This window comes from Labeo rohita, chromosome 13 (assembly GCF_022985175.1).
Source record: "Labeo rohita strain BAU-BD-2019 chromosome 13, IGBB_LRoh.1.0, whole genome shotgun sequence".
Taxonomy (NCBI): domain Eukaryota; kingdom Metazoa; phylum Chordata; class Actinopteri; order Cypriniformes; family Cyprinidae; genus Labeo; species Labeo rohita.
The window spans coordinates 15,670,787-15,695,221 of record NC_066881.1 but is presented as its reverse complement, the minus strand read 5'-3'; the positions used below and the strand labels follow the sequence as shown (position 1 = coordinate 15,695,221).

At 37.5% G+C, this 24,435-nt stretch overlaps 1 protein-coding gene across 1 annotated transcript; it reads left to right on the top strand.

The window, feature by feature from the left end:
* Nucleotides 1–3,618: 3,618 nt before the first annotated feature.
* Nucleotides 3,619–20,304, top strand: si:dkey-191g9.5 (rap1 GTPase-GDP dissociation stimulator 1-B). The gene is made up of 14 exons (XM_051126633.1): nt 3,619–4,023; nt 7,957–8,061; nt 9,138–9,260; nt 11,692–11,817; nt 12,530–12,658; nt 13,985–14,110; nt 14,299–14,442; nt 14,608–14,739; nt 14,859–14,993; nt 16,777–16,902; nt 17,497–17,636; nt 17,720–17,846; nt 19,549–19,677; nt 19,838–20,304. The coding sequence occupies exons 1-14, from the start codon at nt 4,011–4,013 to the stop codon at nt 19,963–19,965; spliced, it is 1,683 nt and encodes a 560-aa protein (XP_050982590.1). The 5' UTR covers nt 3,619–4,010; the 3' UTR covers nt 19,966–20,304.
* Nucleotides 20,305–24,435: the final 4,131 nt, after the last annotated feature.

Here is a 24,435-nt window from a genome sequence, read left to right as displayed (position 1 = left end):
TTTGGATGTGTTCTTTCACAACATTTTATTTTGATTTGATGATTTGTGTTTTCTAAAATTGCTATTCATGATGATTGTTGCTGCCCCCTGCTGATGGTACTTGCTATTCTAATGTTACATTCCCATGCAAGTCAAGGCATTGCAGGTTAGGCCTACATTGAAATGAGAAAATTATATATATATATATATATATATATATATATAGACAAAACTTAAAATAGACAAGGAATGTTATTATTGTCCCTCAACACAGTTAATATTTAACATCTGTTTTAATTCTGCTTGGCTGAAGCTTCAAAATTAAATCAAAACACCTTCCTTATATTCGTAACAACATTTGTGTCATTTGCCCTTAAGGTCATCTGTTATAATTTGATTCAGATGTGATTTCCCTTTGCAGTAATATTTTATTACTGTCACTAAACACTCACAGATACATTTCAGAGGGCCATGGTGAGATTTAAAGGGACAGTTCAGCCAAAAATTAATATCGTGTTATCATTTACGTAAGGGCTGTCCACATCAAATGCAATAACTATGAAGTTGGGGGGAGTCTGATTGCCTGTCTGATTGTTCTGAATTGTTCTGAAAGTGATTTCACAATACAGATTCTCTGTGTTGTTATTGTTATAGTTGATATGGACTTTTCTATTTTCATAATTGAAATGATTAGTTAGTGCTGGGCGGTTTGACCAAAAATCTGTATAATGTTTTTTCTCAGGATTGTGGTGGTTTCACGGTTTAACACAGTTTTTTCCATAACTGTGCATTCGTTTGAATCAGAATGCATGAAACAATTGCAGAACCATGGCATTTTAATCACAATCTAAACAAACATGTTGCATGCACCATGAAGAGTTTTTGATGTAAATTAGATTGTATCATTTCAAAATTTAAAGCATAAACATAATGGTCTGACCTTAGCTTTGTGAAATTATAATACATAAAACATATCTGCACAAGACTGAAACAGCAGGCAGAATGCAAATTCATTCTCTGACAGCAGGTGGTGCTTATGGAACAGTGGTAATACAGTGCTTTCTTGATTACTTCTGAAAGTAAACAAAGCAGCGCTGCTACATTAATATACATTATATGAGCTGTTCTGCCGGCTACAGTATTTTCTTGTATTTGCATTCATCTTCAGTGTCTCTGGCTTCTGTTAACACCAGTGTATAGTTGGTTTATTTCGACACGCTTGTACCAGTATGCCGTTTAAAAAAAAAAAAAAAAAAATTCACACTGTGCTTAATTCAAACCATTTTACCTTTTGAACCGGTATATCGCCCAGCACTACGATTATTAAAACTTTATAGTTATTGGTATAGTTATGGCTTATTTTCACAGAGCGCTACGGTTCTGTAGCGGGGTAAGATGAGCCATTCTTATGTTCTCCTCAAGATAAGGAAAAATGAGGCAATGAAAGTATCTAAAGTAATTTCAGGATGTTTCCTCCCATTTTTTTAATGATCAGAATGTATCTATCAGAATGTATCTATGACAAAGCTGTGCTGTGACTCAATTTGCCCCAGGTTAGGGGTAAGCTGTCAGTGGGTAAAATGAGTCTGATTCAAACCCATGTGAAATTTTAAAGATAATTTACCTCTTTTAAAAACTTAATAATCAAATTTCATTTTACAAACAATCATATTTCTTTTCTTAAAGCTAACCTAAAGAAATAAAACCAGTCAAATTAAGTTCAATTTTCAGTCTGTTTGCATATTCTGAAACAATTTGTTAACAACAATGTTTTAACCTTCTTAAAAACAGACTAGACAGAGAGTTTGTTGAGTAAAATTAAATAAAAACTGAATTAGAATGAAGGAATAAATGTCACTGAAAGTAATAAACATTTTAGTCAAAAGATTTATAATGTGATGAAAAGCATCTTCTGGTTCTCAGAAAAGAATTTGGTGCACTTGTACACTGTCCCTATCAAATAAACTACAAATAATATGTGTGTGTATATATATATATGTGTGTGTGTGTGTGTGTGTGTGAGATCAGTTTACATTCACTTAAAATCGGATTTAACTTAACTTCAGTGCCTTATGGTGAGGTAAGTTAGGTGTTAAGTGTTGGCTCAACTTACCCCACAGCATTTGGCTCACTTTGCCCCATAGCTGGCATTTTGGGGGGAAAAATAGCTAGCTGACCAATTCAGGCTAATATTTAGCTAAATGATTTGCATGGTTTTATATGTTGCTAAAACTACCTATATGCATCATAAATATTTTTAGACCTGTATACATTTATTTTAATGTAAGAGGCCTTACATCTGTTGTACTAAAATTTTACTTTGACAAGCCAAAAACAGTTTTTAAAGTAAACGGGGGCCTTCCACTCCATGTGTTTCTCCTTTTCACAGTCTGGCAGAAATGATGTGTGATTCCAAAATACATGGTCACATGACAGTAAAAGTGTACAGTTGTCAAGATACAAGGGGTGGGTCAACTTACCCACTGGCTCAACTTACCCCACTCTCCCCTACAGTTCGGTACGCGATTATTTCTGTTTCAAAATAGCGAACTGTACAATACCACTTTTTTTGGTAATCATTCAATGGGGTACCTAGCAAAGTTGTTTATTACCTAAAAGGGAGCTAGACTCAGCAGAATTCTGATTGGTTGACAGAATTATCACTTGCATATGCTAAGAGGAATGACAACACAAGGGGAATGAAGCATCTCCTTGTGGTAGTGCACAAACACAAAAATATTAACAGTGTATTTTATAATTTAGATTTTCACACACTTAATATACTTAATATACTTTCTTTTTCGAATGACGTCAAGCACTACTTTCCAGCATACACCACGCCAAGTAAGGCAGTGGAAACACAAGCTGGATAAAGATGTTCCGTCCCGAATCGTACAGTACTGTAGTGTATGGAACCGTACCACTTGGTGGAAAGAGCCATTTATGTCCTAGTTGTGAACAGGCCTTTTGTACATCTGCTGAACAATAAAAACACTGACAGCCTATCAGAATCCACGACTTTAAGCACTCATGGATTTAAATGACATGACAGTAGTGCACTCACAGAAAAAATCTGTTTGTCTGGACACAAATATAGGCTAGTTATCATTAACACTCTTGGTGTTAATGGCTCTTAACTTTCATGCCATACCAAACTCTCTTTTCGGCATAAAGCACAAAAGCAGTTACCAGGCAGAATGTCCAGGCTGCACAACCATCTCTGATCCCCATCCACTTTCATTATACAGAAACAGTTGGACATTCTGCTAAACGACTCCCTTTGTGTTTCACACAAGAAATGAAGTCAGCAGTGTTTGGAATGACATAAACTGACTAAATGATAAAGACATTAATTTTTTTGCTGAGCTATCCCTTTAAATGAGTCTTACCCACTGAGAAAGCCGTACTAATATCTTGATAAATAGCTGCCATACCCCCTGGGCCACAGATCCAGTGTTCATATTTCATGTTAGCGCCGTAATACTACCCAAAGATGGAGGAGCGTACAACTGCAGAGCAAAACACGTCTAAGAACTGAGGGTAGTGTGTCAGCCTCAGCGTCTTCCCTGGGCTAATTGTCAACTGATGAGCTTTGAGCAGCTTTAGGATTTAGAGTGTATTATGAGGAGGGAGGGAAGGAGGGAGAGGCAGCAAGCAAACTGCCAGAGAGCCGAGGACCAGGGTGGGGAGGATTGCATCGGCGAGAGAGAGAGCGAGAGAGACACACACACGCACAGAAATAACAGGGCATGTGAATTAGCCAAGTGGATGCGGCGTCACTGAGAGGCACAGAGTGAAAGTGAGGGAGTGAATGACAGTGAGGGACCAGAGGAATACGCATGTGTGATCAGCACAAACGGGAAGGGTGAGAAGCTGAGCAGAGGAGAGGCGAGTAAAGGAGAGGCACGGCTGCTTCACTGACTTCAGGCGATCTCAAGGCTGGAGCCGTCCATCCTGCCTCGTGGAGGGCTGCCTCTCTAACCACACGCCGCCGAGACACGCACAGAGAGAGATTCAGAGGACCTGTGGTCATGGCAGACGTAGGTAAGTGAATCAAATCTCCTCTTTGTAAATCCTCTTTGAGCTACTGCTGCAAGTTGTTAAGGTGTAACTTTGAACAGATACACTGTCTGCATCTAAAGGTCACACTTTCTTAGGTTTCAGAGCAGTCGAATGGCGATTAACCCTCCAGGTGAGCCGAACCCCATTGTTTAAGAGGTGTATCCTCAGTGTGTAGGTGTTTAAATAAGAGCATGCTGGGAGCCAGACACCCAGAGTTAATGAGAACCCCAGGGTATCCTCAACCCCGCCCAGCTCTCATACGCACTGCTGCTTTCCAGCCTGCCCTTTACAACTATAATGGAAAGGGCTTATATTGCAGGACATATCTATTATGCCCATGGATCACAAGGAGTGTGGGGAAGGGAAAGGTATGATAGCCCTCCTCTATGTCTATTTTCACTCTGCTTACCAGGGATTATCAGGGGTGATTACTTACAGAAGAGATACAGAATTGCCTCTCTCTCTTATTCTGGCCCTGTTTGCTTCCCGTTCCCAGGGAATGTCCGTCAGAGTGTGTGCAAAGGGGAAAACTGCAGATAGTGTATGACCTGTAATGTTGTGTAGTATTTACTATGGTTAATGGGAATTCATTTTCATCTGCCTTGGAAATCACATTGATGTGTTGATCCACAGACTGAACAACTCAACAACAAAGCTCGATTTTGATTTTAACCTATGTCATCCAAGATGTTCGTATCTTTCTTTCTTCAGTCACAAAGAAATTGTTTTTTTAAAGGAAAACATTCCTCCATATAGTGGATTTCAATGGGGATCAGTGGGTTGAAGGTCCAAATTGGAGTTTCAATGCAGCTTCAAAGGGCTCTACGCTCCCAGCCAAGGAATAATATATAGTGGAACGAACATTTTCTTAAAAAACTGTATATATTTACTTTTTAACCACAAATGCAATCATCTTGCACTAGCTCTTGTGTAATCACATTGAAAAAGCCACACACAAATAGTTCTTAGTCTGTGTACTCTTGTTCAGAAAGGTGGGGTAGGGCGAAAAACTCTTCTCATTGTTTTACATTATTTTGTAAAGGGCGTTTGACTTTCTTTGCACGTTCGCTTTGTAAACACTGGGTCGGTACTTCTGCCTACGTCACGCGTGTGTGATTCCGTCATGGTTAAAAAATATATCAGTTCGTTTTTGTTTTTTTGTTTTTTTGAAAATGGCAGATTGTTTCACTAGATAAGACCCTTATTCTTCGGCTGTGATCATGTAGAGCCCTTTGAAGCTGTGCTGAAACTGCATTTTGGACTTTCAACCCGTTGGAAACCATCCCTGATAGCACACATATATCCTGGAGACGTCTACCCTGATACATACATCACGAAGACGCCTATTTGACGTCTGCATTTACATCTGGAAGACTTAGTTTTTACGTAGTTTGCTCATCTGCAGTACGTTTATAGACATTCCCTATCATGTCAAACAGACGTCTATTAGATGTCTGTAAGATGTTCATGATTTAGAATGTATGTAAAACTGACATCTTACAGACATCTGTCAGATGTTTGTACACAGCAGATGATTTCCAGATCAAGTGATCTTTAACGGACATCTTGCAGACGTATGTGTGCAATCTGAGTATTTGACGTCCGCATTTACATCTACAAAGATGTATTTTTTAGAATGTTTGCTCATCTGCAATGTCTTTTGGACGTTTCCTATCAGATGTTAAATAGACATCTATTAGATGTCTTTAAGATGTTCATGATTTAGAATGTATGTAAAACTGACATCTTACAGATATCTGTCAGATGTTTGTACACAGCAATTGATTTCCAGATCAAGTGATCTTTAACAGACATCTTGCAGACGTACATTTGCAATCTGAGTATTTGACGTCTGCATTTACATCTACAAGACATTTTTTTTAGAGTGTTTGCTCATCTGCAATGTCTTTTGGACGTTTCCTATCAAATGTCAAATAGACGTCTATTAGATGTCTTTAAGATGTTTATGATTTAGAATGTATGTTAAACTGACATCTTGCAGACATCTATCAGATGTTTGTAAACAGCAGATGCTTTCCAGATCAAGTGATCTTTAATATACATCTTGCAGATATACATGTGCTATCTGGGATAGAATCCACTATGTGGATAAAAATCCTGGAATGTTTTCCTCAAAACAACTAATTTCTTTGCAACTGAAGAAAGAAAGACATGAAATTCTTGGATGACATAGGGGTGAGAAAATTATCAGGAAATTTGTATTCTGAAAGTGAACTTACCCTTTAACTTTCCCTCCCTCTGATAATTCCTCCTCTCCAGCAGCCTGTCACTCATGAAATTGCAGCAATTAGCATCAACAACCATCCAATCAATTCCCAGTGGACAGAATCAATTCCCATCCTACATTTTTCTTAAGAAGCTATTTACTCAAATAAATGTCACTAGGGCTACCCTCGACTAAAGATGCATGTTTCATATGGATTACATAATCAAAGAATATTTGTTTACCATTCGAATTGGTTCATTTGATAGTAGACATTTTGCACTCTATAGATATATTTTTCATGTCTGTAAGGCAAGTCTTGGGTAATTTTTTTTTAGATGGCAGACCGAGACCGAGATGGCAGAAAGCGCATCCTGTTTGCTTTCATTATTTTACAAAACGCAACGTTTTGTTGTTATTCTGAATGCACACAAATAAACATCTTTACAGATTCTAAAGTTGTATTACTTTTCTCTGTATGAGCAAAAATGACAGAGTATTTTAAGAGCAAGTGACCACTCCGGTGCCTCCATTTGTCATGCAGTGAGCGCTACTATTCAGCTTCCACACTCCGCACAGACACTATAGCACACATTTTTCTACATTAACGTTAGATTGAGCAGGCAAGTAAAGTTGCTACTACTTACATATTTCAGAAGATAAGCCATATTTGAGGTTGACGAATGATATGTAAATGATTGGATGTCCTTTCCAAAACACATAGACCAGCCGTTTTTTTCTGCAAGTAAGCGACTAATAAAATTTTGGTCTCCTAAGCCTTTTGTGGTCAACTAACGGTTAGTTGATTATTAGGGGCCAGACCTAAATGTCACAGTAGGGATGATAAACATTTGCTATTTCCATTTCATGTGGACTTAATAAATTGCTTTAAACCCTGTTGAAAAAAAACAGCATAGGCTGCTTAGGTATGTTTTAAAGCATGGCTGATGGTTTGAGCTGGTTTAAGCTGGTTCTTGGCTGGTCATGTGCTGTTCCTAAGATGGTCCTAATCCTGATAACACACGTACATCTCGGAAATGTCTGTTTGACGTCTGCATTTACATCTGCAAGACGTAGTTTGCTCATCTGCAATACGTCTATTGGACATTTCCTATCAGATGTCAAATAGACGTCTATTAGATGTCTTTAAGATGTTTATGATTTAGAATGTATATAAAACTGACTTCTTACAGACATCTGCCAGACGTTTATACACAGCAGATGCTTTCCAGATCAAGAGATCTTTAACAGACATCTTGCAGACGTACGTGTGCTATCTGGGAAGCAACTAGCTTCTGCTCAGGACCAGCTTAGGACCAGCACATGACCATCTCAAACCAGCTAAGGAAACCAGGTTAAACCAGCCAGCAGCCATGATTGCTTTGAAAAGGGAATGCTTTTAATTGCAATTGCCTTAAAAGTAAATGTTTAAATGTAATCTAAAATTAGCATGCACAAATAAATATCCACTATCAAAAAAAAATCCATAATATCATAATACAGACATTCAGTTTTCTTCTTTATATTTTAGTCTGATAATGTGCGTGATAATTCTCTGAATGCATGGATAAACTTAACTGTATCTGTAGTAGAACTGAGATGGTTATGAATCATCATGAAAAATGTCTTGTTAGTTTGAAATGTTGTGCGGCAGTGTTGGTGATGTGATGACGCTTATGATTGTGTTTCAGAATCTCTCAGTGAGGCCCTTAAAGGCATCACTGTCAGCACAGAGCTGGTGGAGGAGGAGCTGAAGCCTCATCTGGATGTTCTGCTCAACCTCCTATTAGAGAAGAGTGAGTTTACACCAATTAACTACGCCTCGATCTAATTATATATCTGTCAACCCATCATTCCATAAACTTGTTGGGTTTTTTCATTCATATCTATTAATATATGTTATGTTTGTTTATTGCAACATCCAATCATGGTGCCATGACCCTTATGAGAGCCAGTAAAAAGCCGTGATCGCATGTGAATGTGACGTCTGTTGTTTCTAGAAGCCCTACTGAGTGAGGGCACCATTTAGCGTCACACTCATTACACACTCATCCTGCTGTGAGCTGCTATTTGCCTCTGCCTTCTTGAAGTACTATGTGTGTGTGTGCGTGTGTGGGAAGACAATCCAATGCAGGGGGCAGCAGAGGGTCAGCTTATCTTCCTACTAGCAGATTTGGGGCACAAGTAGGAGACAAGTAATCCGCATTTACATTTGAGAGAGAGAGAGGGAAGGCGAAGGAGGGAACGGGTTAATCTCATTAATCTTTCTCTCCTTTTCTCTATTTCACTCCCCATCTTCTGCTCATTCTCGCAAATTAGTTTGCACCAGCTGTCCTTCTTGGCACATTGCTTGTGCTTTCTGATCGCAAATGCATCTAAAAATGGAAAAGCAGCCCCCGCAAAAGAACACAAAGTAGATGTTACCATGGCAGCTAGGCTTCCTCTGACAGTTTGACCTGCCACCGTGGCCCTTCTGGATATTTTTCTTGAGGAGAACATGTTTTAATGACAGAATTTCCTCCTGCTAGTATCTCTGTCTCCGAAGCAGATCCTCATCTACCGCTTTGAATTTGAACGGATTACTCTATGGCCTCGGTGTCAAAGCATCTCTGAAGTGCACGGTACAAAACCTGAGGGAGGAGATAAAAGAAAAAGTGAAGCAACAGGATGAGCTATCAGGAAGAAAGTGCAGTCTGAAATTGATTTGACATCAGTGGAAAAGTAGGGAAGCTTTGTTAAAGCCTTGGTGATATCCAGGCTTTAAAACAAAGCACACACCTGTGTATTTTACCTACATATGCACATACATTTATATGAATATATGAAATTACAAACATGCAAAGAAAATAATCACACCTATTTCCATCCCCAGAGAAAGGAACAGCGGAGAAAATAGTGTCCAGTGGTGTTCTGCCCATACTTGCTCAAGTCCTGAGGAAGAAGAGTCCCCTCACCTCTCAGGTCACCTTATTGGTGGCAGAAATGGCCAGAGAAGGTAAACAAGATTTATAATACAGTCTGTTGCTTATGGGTATTTCTTCAGCTTTGGCTACTGTTATGTCTTAAGGGGAAAATTCTTTTCAACGCTCTTTTATTTGTAGATTTTATTGCTTTACCTTTGTCCCAGACTCTTACACTGACGATCTATCATTCAAATATTAACTATTACATGAAAAACTATGATAAACCTAGACCAAGTGAACACACTGGAAAAGTGTAGCACCAGATACTAGCCCAACTCCAATAGAGTACAACAAAACCTGGCGTTGTGTAGATCCAAAAATGGTTCAAACATAAAAAACAAATGAGATCCGCACACAAAAAATAGGCCAAACTGTTCATGTCAGTTTATTGTCCAGAGGCCACAAAAAAAGTGCAAGAAGTGCAATGGTGCAAAGAGTGCAAAACGTTTTCAGGATTAACCCTTCATCAGTAGCACTAATAAAGGGTTAAATTTACAGGTAATTTACTCACCCCCTTGTCATCCAAGGTAAGATATTATGTTTTTTGAGGAAAACATTTCAGGTTTTCTCTCCATATAGTGGACTTCTATGAAATGAAATGAAATGAAATGAAATGAAATTATCGCATTTATATAGCGCTTTCATTGTGTATTGCTATACACCCAAAGCGCTTTACAGTCATATGGGGGGATCTCTCCTCAACCACCACCAGTGTGCAGCATCCACTTGGATGATGCGACGGCAGCCACAGGACAACGGCGCCAGTGCGCTCACCACACACCAGCTACAGGTGGAGAGGAGAGAGAGTGATAGAGCCAATTCAGTGAATGGGGATTATTAGGAGGCCATGATCGACAAAGGCCAGAGGAGGGAATTTGGCCAGGACACCGGGGATACTCCCCTACTCTTTACAAGAAGTGCCATGGGATTTTTAATGACCACAAAGAGTCAGGACCTCAGTTTAACGTCTCATCCGAATGATGGTGCTTTTTTTACAGTATAATGTCCCCATCACTACACTGGGGCATTAGGACCCACATAGACCACAGGGTGAGCACCCCCTGCTGGCCTCACTAACACCTCTTCCAACAGCAATCTAGTTTTCCCAGGTGGTCTCTCATCCAGGTACTGACCAGGCTCAGCCCTGCTTAGCTTCAGTGGGTAGCCAGTCTTGGGCTGCAGGGTGAAATGGCTGTGGCCATGGTGCCTGCAAGTTTGAACTTCCAAAATGCAGTTTAAATGCAGCTTCAAAGAACTCTAATCGATCCCAGCTGATGAAGAAGGGTCTTATCTAGCAAAATGATCAGTCATTTTCTAAACAAATTGACAATTTATATACTTTTTAACCTCAAATGCTCGTCTTGTCTAGGTCTGCGTAAACTCTGTGTATTCAAGACAGTTAGGGTAGGCTGAAAAACTCCCATCTCATTTTCAACTTTAAAATTGTCCTACATCGCTGCAGAAGTACCGACCCAGTGTTTACAAAGTGAACATGCAAAGAAGATCAAATGCCCTTTACAAAAAAAGGTAAAACAGTAATGTCGGATGATTTTGAAGTTGGAGGAGAAAATGAGATGGGAGTTTTTCGACCTACCTTAACTGTCTTGAACCAGAATACACAGAGTTTACGCAGAGCTAGACAAGATGAGCATTTGAGGTTAAAAAGTAAATAAATTGTAATTTTTTCTTTTTGAAAATGGTGATCGTTTCGCTAGATAAGACCCTTCTTCTTTGGCTGGGATCAATTAGAGCCATTTGAAGCTGCATTTAAACTAGTGGGTACACTATATGGAGAGAAATCTTGAAATGTTTTTCTCAAAAAACATAATTTCTTTTCTGACCCTCCATAGACAGCAATGTAACTGAAATGTTCCCAGACCCAAAAAGAAAGTAAGGACATTGTTAAAATAGTCAATGTGTGACATCAGTGGTTCAACCATAATTTTATGAAGCTACGAGAAAACTAAAATAAGGATGTTATTCTGTTCTTCCGCATCACCGTCCTCCGCCATTATTGAGAGTAGCACATTGTGCGCACAGAAAGTATTCTCATAGCTTCGTAAAATTACGTTTGAACCACTGATGTCACATGGACTATTTTAACAATGTCCTTACTACATCTGGGAGCATTTCTGTTACATTGCTCTGAATGGAGGGTCAGAGAGTTCTCTGATTTTATCAAAGAATATGTTAACTTGTGTTCCGACGATGAACAAAGGTCTTACCATTTTCAATCGATACGAGGGTGAGTAATTAATGACATCAATGGAATCTTTACATTACACTAAAGGTTCTTTATAGTGGAAAAGGTTCTTCGGATTGTTCTTCACTAAGAAAAAATGTTTCTTCTAAGAACTTTTCACTGAAAGTTTCTTTGTGGAACCCAAAGTGGTTCTTTAGTGGCACTGCTGCAAAAAATCCTTTTTGCAACCATTATTTTTGGCTTGTTTGTTTGTGTGCTAGCTGCTGTGAGGGAGCGCTGTATTGAAGCAGGTCTGGTGACCGCATTAGTGCCTTTACTGAACAGCCCAGACCAAGACCAACTCCTGCACACGGGCCGAGCAATTGGACGTATCTGCTTTGAAAATGGTAAGTGCATTGGAGCAGGATAGTGGCAGTCTATCTGATCGTATTTCTTACCAACAGTCTTGATGTGTATCCAGTTGGCTGCACAATTCCACTCAGCTTCTTTACTTCTGTTCTAACACAGTTTTCTTTCTTAACACAGAGTTTAATTTGAATAGTAAATGTCAGAATCTTAATTCTGTTCATCCTTTAACTTCTTGAACCTGCAATTCTCCTGGTATTGAAGTTTATCGGTCTGCATCTGGTATAAAGACGTCTTGTTTGTCTTTATAAGTCCTTGGATTGTCTTTCTCTTCTGTTGCCATCTCCTGGCCTAGTTTTCTCTGTCTTTGTGTATTCTACTAGAAAGCACCAACACTTCTATCCAGCTTTATGTTAAATTTCATATTCAAAAGACAGCTTAGTAGTTGTTCCTTAAGTTGGTTATGCTGTCTATGATCAGTCCCATGAGTAAAACGTCCTACCTAACAAGATGTTTTAAACATAAAGTTAAAATATAAATATTCCGCTCTTGTTTTGTTGAGGCTTGGCTTTTGACAGCCTATTCATGTTGAGCATTCATTACACACATTCAGAATAATTACTATTCATTCCCTGTGCTCTTTTCTTTTTTATATTCTCACATCTTTTATAGCACTCAATGCCCATTCCTCTCTTGGCTGTCTGTGCTTGTGTGCCCACTCACCCGTCCTCCCTATGTCTCTCTCTCTCTCAGCTGTGCAGCAGACGCAGCTGGTGGAGAATGGTGTAATCCCCAGGCTGGTGGCCATAATGCAGCAGTATCCTGAAAATGACCCGCTGGTAAACGTCTGCCTGCTGGCACTCTGCAACCTTGCTGATGTGGGTAAGACAAAAATAGAGAGCAGGGAAGCTTTAAAATCATATATAATAAAAACACTAGCTGACAGGACATTGTCATACTGAGTAGCAATACACCAGTTTTAAAATTGATTTTTTTCTTTTTTTTCTTAACAGTAATGGATAGTTCTCCAAAAATGACTCACCCTCATGTCGGTCCAAACCCTTAAAGATCTTCGTTCATCTTCGGAACACAAATTAAGATATTTTTCATTAAATCTAAGAGCTTTCTGACCCTACATAGACAGCAATGCAACTGACACTTTGAAGGCCCAGAAAGGTAGCAAGGACATCATTAAAATACTCAATGTGACATCTGTGGTTCAACCTTAATGTTATGAAGTGCGTCAAAGGCTGACACGGAAGAGAAGAAACTGTTGAATAAAGTTATTTTTGTTTTCTTTGCACAAAAAAAGTATTTGCGTAGCTTTATAACAATACGTTTGAACTACTGATGTCACATGGACTATTTTAACAATGTCCTTACTACCTTTCTGGGCACTGAATGTTTCAGTTGCATTGCTGCCTATGAAGGGTCAGAAAGCTCTTGGATTTCATCAAAAATATCTTAATTTGTGTTCCAAAGATGAACGAAGGTCTTACAGGTTTGGAAAGCTAGAGGGTGAGTAATTACAGAATTTTCATTTTGGGGTGAACTATCCCTTTAAGTCAGTGTTAGATGATGACGAATGTAATTTAAATATAAAACATGGGAAAGTAACATGAATAATTACATAGTACACAATATTGGTCAATGTATATACCGATATATTGTATATACAGTGACCAGTATGTTACCAATTTATTGTGCATCTGCAAGATTGAGGCAGTCTTGTTTTTATATACACCTCATTCTCAGTTATAATTACTTACAAATTTGTTCAGGTATTTTTTCTTACAATATGTGAACTGGCACCACAAAACCATAAGGGTCATTTTTTTTTAAATTGAGATTTATACATCATCTGAAAGATGAATAAATAAGCTTTCCGTTATTGTATGGTTTGTTAAGATAGGACAATATTTGTCCAAAGTAAGGTCTTTAAAGTTGTCCAAATGAAGTTCTTAGCAATGCATATAACTAATCAAAAATATACTGTATTTACGGTAGGAAACTTACAAAATATCTTCATGAAACATGATTTTTACTTAATATCTTAATTATTTTCGGCATAAAAGAAAAATTTATAATTTTGACCCATACAATGTTTTGTTGGCTATTACTACAAATATGCCCGTACTACTTATAACTAGTTTTGTGGTCCAGGGTCACAAATGTCTAATATCTAGTGACTGATTGTGTTTTTGTCAGATGCTGCACGAGAGGCCCTGGTGGAAGTGGGTGTGGCAGAGGTCTTGACCTACCAGCTAAAGCGGGCACCAGACGCAGAACGCCGGCATCTCATACTAGAGGTTCTTGGGTCACTGGGAGAAAGTGGTGAGCTGCATAATATTTAAACCAGATCTATACATGAGCCTGAATCGTACAACAGTATTCATATAAGTGTACTTCGGTTGAAATTTTGCCTGTCACTCCTCAATGTGATGGTGTCTAGAAGTAAACTAAAAATGTTCTTGTGCCTGTCCTTGCAAATCCCTCTGTGACTGTGTGTTCATGTCTTTTAGATGCTTTGAAACTGCAGTTTGTGGAAGCAGGCGTGCCTGAGGCTCTCTCTGAAATGATTCGAACTCTTCAGGGTGGCTCTGACACACATGACCTCTGCAGCATTAAAGTGGCCTCAAACCTCATAGTATCTCTCCTACTGGGAGGTACGTCTCTCTCTATTACTTCACCACTAGCATCATATTACAATGAAATGTTTTTATTTAGGTTATTTTATTATCAATCTATTTGGCTATCAACATTAGAAAATAAGAGAGTCTTATGAAATATGCCAACAGTGCAGTGCAAGAATCATCTGCCTTTTGTTACAGATGAATCAATGCAGAAGTGTTTTGGGGAAGGGACGGGGATGGTGTATCAGGATGTTCTGTCCTGGCTGCAGTCATCAAATACTGAACTGCAGTTGTCAGGAGCCCTGGCCATTGCTAACTTTGCCAGAAATGGTGAGGAGATGAACATGGAGCTGTAGTGGAGTGTGATAAAGGTTTTGTCTGACTTTGACTCAAATTTTATTGCAGTTAAAGTTACTGAGATTAGTTTTCTCTATTTTTTTTGTTCTTAGACAGCAACTGTGTGAAGATGTTGGAATTAGGAGTTGTTCCTCGTATTCTGGACCTGTTGGAGCAGCATGTAGCAGAGGGAGATGTATCTGTGCAGCACGCTGGCCTCAGTGCACTTAGAAATCTTGCCATTCCAGGTTCTACTTTTCTTTTCATAGTACACTACTGATTAAAATGTATGGGGTCAGTAAGGTTTTTAACATTTAGGCTGCATTTATTTGAACAGAAATTCAGTAAAAACACTAATATTGTGAATTATTGCAATTAAAAGAAAACTGTTTTTCTTATTTTAATATATTTTAAAATACAATCATGACACTGGACCACAAAACCAGTCATAAGGGTTATTTTTTTTAAATTGAAAGCTGAATAAATAAGCTTTTATATGGATGTTTGTTAGGATAGGACAATATTTGGCTGAGATACAACTATTTGAAAATCTGGAATCTGAGGGTGCAAAAAAAAAAAAATCTAAATATTGAGAAAATCGCCTTTAAAGTTGTCCAAATGAAGTTCTTAGCAATGCATATTACCAATCAAAAATTGGTAAAGAAGTTTTGATGTATTTACAGTAGGAAATTTACAGTAGGAAATAATCCATCTTTACTTAATTTCCTAATGATTTTTGGCATATAAGAAAATTCACTAATTTTGACCCATACAATGTACTGTTGGCTATTGCTACAAATATACCCATGCTACTTATGACTGGTTTTGTGGTCCAGGGTCACTTTTTTTCTTTTGATATCAAAGTTGAATTTTCAGCAGCCATTATTCTAGCCATCACTTTGAAAAAGAAACTTTTGTAACAATGTAGAAGTCTTTACTGTAACTTTTGATTAATTTTTATGTCTTGGTCCCACTTTATATTAGGTGATAAGTGCAATATATACAATGAACTTATATACAAATGTAAGTGCATTTGATACAATGCACTTATTGTGTACACACATGTTTTCACAGTGTACTTATGTTTAAAAAAATATAATACCTGCATGTAATTACACCTGTAATTAATTTCTGTATTTACATTTATAGTTACACTGTTGACCTATCCCTTACACCTTAACCCACCCTTAAACCTACCCATACCACCAAACCTGTCCCTAACCTTACCCAAAACACAGCAAAAGTGTTTTGCAATACAATAGGTACACAATACATTGTACTTTTTATGTAAGTACATAGTGTTTAAGTATAAAGTGGGATCAGAAATTTTACTGACCCAACCCTTTGAACGTTCATTATGCAACCTTTTGCAAATACAAAATGGGTTATCACCAGCATATGTGACCCAGGACCACAAACCCAGTCTTAAGTCGCTGGGGCTTATTTGTAGCAATAGCCAAAAATACATGTATGGGTCAAAATTATTGATTTTTCTTTTATTGCAAAAATTATTGGGAAATTAAGTAAAGATCATGTTCCTTTAAGATATTTTGTAAAATTCCTACTGTAAATGTATGAAAACTTAGTTTTTGATTAGTCATATACATTGTTAAGAACATTATTTGAAGAACTTTAAAGGCAATTTTCTCAATATTTTGATTTTTTTGCACCCTCAGATTCCTGATTTTTAAATAGTTGTATCTCGGCTAATTATTGTCCTATCGTAACAAACTATACATCAATGAATAGCCAGCTTTCATATGATGCATAAATCTCAATTTTGAAAAAATGACCCTTATGACTGGTTTTGTGATCCAGGGTCACATATAGAGTTGTTTAGTGCAGGGACATGTTTGGATTTTGTCCCCCAGCATGGGATGCAAGTGTGCAGGTGTTTCCTGGTTCACCAGCTAGAACAGCATTAAAACTGCAGTAGCCAGTACAGACTGGACTTTTTAGCAGGTTTATATTTCTATTACACTTTTTTGTGGTTAAATCTGTCATCTTGCTCTCTTTGTTTTCCTGATATAGCTTCCAATAAGGTGCGTATGCTGGAGGATGGAGTCACAGAGAGGATCAGGACCCTTCTGCGCTCTGACATGCCACCCGTCCAATTCAAACTGCTGGGCACTTTGCGCATGATGGTGGATGGCCAAGGTAATGATTCAAGGAAACTGCATTTATGTGAATTGTTTGCATAAACATATAAAATGAACTTGCAATGCAAGTTGCTTTAGAGAAAACTACTCTTAAATGCATACAACAAGACTGAATAAATGTGACCGTCCCAGTGGTAGTAAAAAGCACATTCATTTGGCTGTTGAAGAGGAGGAGATGACAAACAGCATGTTGTCATTTTTATACAAAAGCTTTGCTAAACTATACAATTACCTGCCAAATGACTATGATGGCTGATGAATTAACATTTCCCCTTACACTGTTAAACTGTTGTTCAAATGTAGGGTATGTAGAGGCTGTAATTTCCAGCCCTTCAGTGAAGTGTGTTATTTTAGACACCCTTGTATGCAGACAAAAGGCCTGCAAGGGCTTTGACACATTGAATTACTGTCTGTGCTGTACTGTCTGTACTCCAGTGATTATTTCCCTTAACAAAGGTGATCTGAGTAACTAAATGCAGAGGTAAACAAACCTTAAAGTGCTGCCACAGTTAATGTATTAACAGCTACTTTTATTAGCATATTTTCTCTTTTTATTTCTATTGTACTCTTTTTTTCGCCACCTCTCTCATAGAAGAAGCAGCTTCAGTTTTAGGGAAGGATGAGGTTCTGTTAGCACGGGTCATGGAGTGGTGCGAGGCTAAAGATCACGCTGGTGTCAGAGGCGAGGCCAACCGTCTTTTAGCAGCTCTCATAAGACACAGCCGAAACCCTGTGAGTTTTAGACACACAAAGTATGTGTAACTATAGTCATTGCGTCTGTTTACTTAAAATATCCCCCTTTGTTGTCTTTAAAGGAAGTCATCCACACTGTCATTAAAGCAGATGGAGTCCAGCATCTCATCTCAATGGCAACCAGTGAGCACGTCATCATGCAGAATGAGGCTTTAGTTGCTTTGGCCATTGCTTCTGCAATAGACATTGGTAAGACTAATGCATAACTTAGAACCATCCTCCATATTTAAAGATATGTATTTCTATGTAAATCGACAGACAATTTTAATAAACACTAAGATAGTTCACCAAAAAATGAAAATTCTGTTATTAATTATTCACCCTCATGTCATTCAAAACCCGTAAGACTGTTGTTCATCTTCAGAACACAAATTTATATTAATATTTTTGATGAAATCTGAGAGCTTTCTGACCGTCCTTAGACTGCAACACAACTGACGTGCTCAAGGCCCAGAAAGGTAGGAAGGACGTTTAAATAGTCCATGTGACATCTGTGGGTTAACTGTAATGTTATGAAGCTACAAGAATACTTCTTGTTTTCTTTGCTCACAAAAAGTATTCTCTTAGCTTCATAAAATTATGGTTGAACCACTGATGTACATGGACTATTTTAAATGTACCCAGACTACTTTTCTGGGCCGTGAATATGCCAGTTGTGTTGCTGCTAGTGCAGGGTCAGAAAGATCTTAGATTTCATTAAAAAATATCTAAATTAGTGTTCTGAACATGAACAAAAGTCTTGCGGGTTTGGAATGACATGAGGGTGAGTAATTTTCCGTTTTTGGGTAAACTAACTGTTTTCTTTCCACTAGTCAAAAAATAGCCTAAAATGTAAAAATCATTGTGCCTGTAATGCTTTGTCTTAAAGGAGAAGTTTACTTCCAGAACAAAAATGTACAAATAATTTACTTACCTCCTTGTCATCCAAGATGTTCATGTCTTTCTTTCTTCAGTCGTAAAGAAATTATGTTTTTTGAGGAAAACATTTCAGAATTTCTCTCCATATAGTGGGTTTATGGTGCCTGCGAGTTTGAACTTCCAAAATGCAGTTTCAGCGCATCTTCAAAGGGCTCTAAACGATCCCAGCCGAGGAGGAATGGTCTTATCTAACAAAACAATCAGTTTGTTTTTTTTTTTTAAATTAAAGTTTATATACTTTTTAACCTCAAATGCTCATCTTGTCTAGCTCTGCGTGAACTCTGTGTATTCCGGTTCAAGACAATTAGGGCAGGTCGAAAAACTCCCATCTCATTTTCTCCTCCATTTTTGAAATTTTGATCTTCATTTGATCTTTGCATGTTCACTTTGTAAACACTGGGTGGGTACTTCTGCAGCGATGTAGGACAATTTTGAAGTTGGAGGAAAAATGAGATGGGTTGAGTTTTTTGACATGCCCTAACCCGGAATACACAGAGTACACGCAGAGCTAGACAAGATGAGCATTTGAGGTTAAAAAGTATATAAATTATAGAAAATAACCGATTGTTTCGCTAAATAAATTTAGAGCACTTTGATGCTGCATTTAAACTGTATTTTGGAAGTTCAAACTCACGGGCACCATTGAAGTCCACTATATGGAGAGAAAACCTGAAATGTTGTCCTCAAAAAACATCATTTCTTTACAAATGAAGAAAGAAAGACATGAACATCTTGGATGACAAGGGGGTGAGTACATTATCTGTACATTTTTGTTCTGGAAATGAACTTCTCCTTTAAAATAAACACCATAACCAAATGATATGAGATAGGAAAATGGAGAAGAATAGCAGTAGAAAAAGGCAGATTCATACTTGAATTGTGTCAAAAGTTAAATCTGGCAAAGTTAGTAAATTTAAATAGCCATAGTGCAAATAGACATTCCAATATATGTGCCACTTTCTTTTCTGCGCAGAGGCAGTCCAAGAACCATTTCGGGATGCAGATCTCCTTCCCACCTTGCAGAAGATGCTAGACGACCCTATTGTGGCCGTGGAGGTCAAATTCAGCGCTTTAGGCCTCATCTGCAGCCTTGCCAACTCTAGTCAGTGCCACAAAGTGACACAATTGTTGAACTCAGTTTCCTGTTTACTAACTAATCAAACGCTCTGTGAAGATTGAAATTACAAGATTATGTGAATATAGCAAGCCCTAGTTTTGAACTAAACTATGTATGTCTTTACCCTCTTCTTTTTCTCCTACAGGCATGTTACGGGAGCAGATAACGTCTCTAAACCTGAGGGACACCCTGTCCAAACTGTCCGCTCACACCAGCACAAAGCTGGCTAAGCAGGCTGACACAGTGATGGCTGTTCTTTCTGAGACCGCCTAGACTTGCATAGTCATCTTCCAGACACACTTACACATATCCTTGTGGGGATATTTTATGACACTTCATCCCCATAAGGATAGTGAAACACACGCAGTTACTCCATCTAGCTTGGCATGTAGTCAGACCAAAGTAATATAAATTTACCCCACTCACTTCGGAGACATGTGGTGCGATTTCATCATCTAAAGTAGGAGGAAGTCAGTTTGTCCATAATAGATGTCATTTGTTGTCAGCTGTCCTAGGAACAGGAACATTCGGGTGACAAACTATCCATCAGTAATGAACATGCTGTTCATGAACAAGTGTTGAAGTGTTCAGTGGAAAATAAATTAGTAAATATCTGCATACAAATGTGCAAATATACTCTCCATGGACTTCCATTATAAGAGTGCTAGATCTAGCAAAGCCGCTCTATCTATCTATGAGCTTGCTGTCTATCCATGGAAATTAATTAATAACAAACATTTAATTTTTTATGTTGCATACCAATGCACTGCACTGCTCTTAATACGAGTAGTGTTGTATTTGTCTTGTGGTTTCTTTTATCAAAGTACATTAACACTGCTGAAGTGATATTTCATCTTAAAGTTATATAATGTTGAATGTAAAAAAACATATATATTGTTAGAAAAGAGTATGTCTTGGGTTGTAACGTCTATTTTCATATCATAGCTGGCCTTACTACTTTAGTTCTCTGGTGTAGGGCTTTTTAATGCAGATTCTTTGATCATGTTGATCATTTATTTCTAGCTAGCCATGAGCACAAAACTGAATCTCCATATCATGAAAGCAATAGCCAGAAACATATCAAGAACAGTTCTTGAGCTTCCTAAGTCTAAATAAAAAAGCAATCATCATTAATAACTCTAGCAGTGTTGTGTAAATGCTGTTGTTGTGTTTGCATCTTTGTATCCATGTCTTAAAAATTGTTTGCTCAATTTCTGTCAAGGTCAGACTCCAGACGATCGACAAAACAGAGCAATTTTAGTGACTACTGTGTCAGCGGAAGTACTGTTTTGAACCATGTCTGTGAGTGTGTGGCCTGTGTATTTCCAGAGACAAATGGCCTGAGGGCAATGACAGACTTTTCAGATTTAACAAGCTGAATGTGTGAGGTGGCTCAGCCCTGCCCAATTAGAAGGCTTCATGCAGCACCGAAGATCACCAGGCTCTTCACAGCTTGACAAATAGCACAATCTCTATCCGTCCTTCATAGCTGCGCTAATGGGTGTTGATTACATTTTTAAATACATAGACTATTTTTGTGTGTAAAGTGTACGGTTTCCAGAACAGCTTGTTTCTGGCAATAAAGTGAAAATAAAGAAGACATTGTCTGTTTATTTTACGCTGTGATGTTCAGGAAACAACCCTATATATGTATATATATATATATATATATAATTTTAAATACAAAAATAATAATGTTGTAATTGTTCAAACATTAAGAATGTCGTGTACACATAAATTCTTATTAAAATTTTAAATCAAGTTGTTTTAAGTGATTTTAGTGTTTTGTTTTTTTTTTGTGATGAATTGGCCATAGCCTTAAAAATGTCATGTGGTGCGACCATGATTTATATTTCAATTAATTCATTTACTTAACATGCTTAATATTTTTTTAGATGCTCTCAGTAATTAAAGTGTTTAGAAACAAAGTATTTGCATTTATTTTGAGTTTTTGTAAATAATGATCTCATATTTTTGTTTTATAATTTTAGAGTTGCCTTCCTATAGTTAGCAGACTTATTTTTCTGTAAATTGCATAAAACTTTAATAATAAAAAAAGTGATTCATAAAACACAAAACTGAAGCACAAAAAAACTGCCAATCTGGGACATAAATCTATAATGGAAAACACTCTGCAGTGGTTGCACCACATGATATTTCAAATTCAGTCAACATTTACAAGCAAAGAATAGCCCACCTAAACAAGCTTCCCACAAAAGGTCACTATGAAATTTATAATAACAATAAATACTTGTAGATTAATACTTAATATTCATTGTTTTTTTTGTTTTTTTGAGGTCATACTGTGATATCCAAATGTAGTAATTACATACAAAAGTTCCAAAATTTTGGAAACACCCTAGAAAAGTGGGAATTTGGACAATATTGGCATAAATCCTTTTTAATTTGTGATAATTTTGCACTGATAAGGGACAACACAAACTACGAAAACATATTTTATTACATAAACAGTTTATACATACAAAAAAACTTTAATTACAGCTCTGCATAATCTGGGCCTAAATTCATTGTATTCTAAACTTAATTGGCAATCAGTTGTTGAAGCTATTAAGGTGTGCTGACCCAAAAATCTTTTAAAAACCTGGGCCAAACCCTAAACCAGTAACCAGGCATCACACTTGGCAAAGAGGCATGTCTGACTTTGACATGTATATATTGCCATTATTATGTAATCAAAATGAAAATTATTATTCCTGGTCTTCAATGATAATGTCAAGTTACTTTAATGTATTTGCTGATATCGTCCAAAACCACACTTTGCCAGGGGTGTTTCCAAACTTTTGGAGGGCAGTGTACAAGCCGTTACAAATGTATTATTTTTTTTCCAAATTTGAAAGAGAGTTAGAAACCTGCCTGATGCTTCCATGGGTCATTGGCAAATTGCTATATGAGGCAAAGTCCTATCTTTGAATAGATTTCAACATAAAAGTTCCAAAATGGTAGTGACTTGATGGTCGCACCACATGATATTTCATAAAAAAGAAATCATCGGACAAAGCCTGTTTGTATATTATGATGGAAATATAAATGCTTTGCAATTTTATACAGGATTACAAAACTCTTTGGAAATCATGCCAAATAGTGCAGAAGATTAATCTGAATAAATTTAGGGTAAGTTCAAAGACGTTTCCAAAACAACAGTTATGGCTGGACAGTTGCACCACATGATATTTTGACACTTTGAATAACAGAAAGATTACAAATAACGAATCTTTTTTGAAAAGTTAAAGTGGGTCCATACATAGGAGAGGCACTTCATATATATGGCATATTTGTAATGCATTTAAACCAATTTTTAAAAGTATAACTGCAATTGGACAAAACATTAGGCGTCACGTCATATAAGCTAGTGCAAGATGAGCATTTGTGGTTAAAAAGTATATAAATTTCTATTTTTCTTAGAAAATGGCCGATCGTTACCTTAAACCCCTCGGCCACAACTGAAGTCAAAAAATAGAAAAAATGGATAAAAAATGTTTTCCTCAAAAAATCTGATTTGGATGTCATCTTGGATGACATGGGGGTGAATAAATTATCAGGAAATTTTCATTCTGAAAGTGAACTTCTCCTGTAATGAACCGACGGTGAGCAGTCATTTAAGCAAAAGTCTTCTATATGACCACTAGATGGAGTCAACAGAAACACTACTTTGACCACACGGCAAGCTGCTCTTGCAAACAGTGTGTATTAACACTTATTTGCAGCACTGCTCTTTTCAGTGGCCTTAGGGAGCAAACCTTCATTGCCTTATTAAAGAAAAAGCTGGGAAATCAGTTCAGTAATTATCACTGTGCTGTCTAATTTCATGCCAATTACTGTCTACAATCTGATTATTTGCCATTCATGGTAACCTATTATTTTAATTAACTTGTGTAATGAAGTCAGAATACCAGTTACAGTGTCTCTATTTTTTCCTTTGTTGAAGTGCTTTGTTTGATGTATAAACTGTGTAACATTCAGACAGCCGTTTCTTTATTCTCATGTGACAAATGAATAAGATGGCTGAGGGAACCACTATCGGTTTCTGTGTACATGTTTGCGTTACAAACGGTGGGCATGTTTTGCAGAAGCTGTGCCGAGTGAAACATATGGGTAGTCTCCGCAGGAGATTGGTACAACAGGCCACATGCCCAGAGTTCATCCACTCTCATCTGTCCACATTACACAAGCCACAACACCCAGCTGAGCCTAATCAGTGTGTCCCTCCATCATCCACAGAGTGGACCTCCACCTCCTACATTACAGCAATTGCTCACTAAACAACCTCACTATAGTAGGAAAAAAAATACTATGGTAGTCAATAGCTAACAGCAACTACAGATTGCTACTACAGAAATTTTATAACATTGTCTTGTATGTGCGTATGAACAATCAGGAGCATCGGGAGAATGTTATGGATTTGTCACATTGGTGGTGCACATACACATCAATACAATGTTCAGTTGCTGCATGGAATGCGTGCTGTGAAAAGATTGTCCTATTATTCTTGTATTACTTTATCAACCAATCAATCAGGCTGTCACACGGCATGTGAGTATTAAACTAAGTTCTCTTGCATGTCTTACTGCACTTAAACTGTCAAATACACACAAGTTTATGTTAAGAACACACCTAAGTAACAAAAACAGTTGATTATGTCTGTGAAGGTAAACAGCTGGGAAAGAAATCGCACGTTTAAATTATATCTGTGTGGCAGCAGCATAAACTACAGTAAATAAACTG

Excerpts from the sequence above, each read along its gene's own strand:
- si:dkey-191g9.5 (XM_051126633.1), top strand. Across the intron at positions 11,818-12,529 it reads ACGTATCTGCTTTGAAAATG|CTGTGCAGCAGACGCAGCTG; the intron begins GTAAGTGCATTG and ends TCTCTCTCTCAG. Across the intron at positions 16,903-17,496 it reads CATGATGGTGGATGGCCAAG|AAGAAGCAGCTTCAGTTTTA; the intron begins GTAATGATTCAA and ends CCTCTCTCATAG.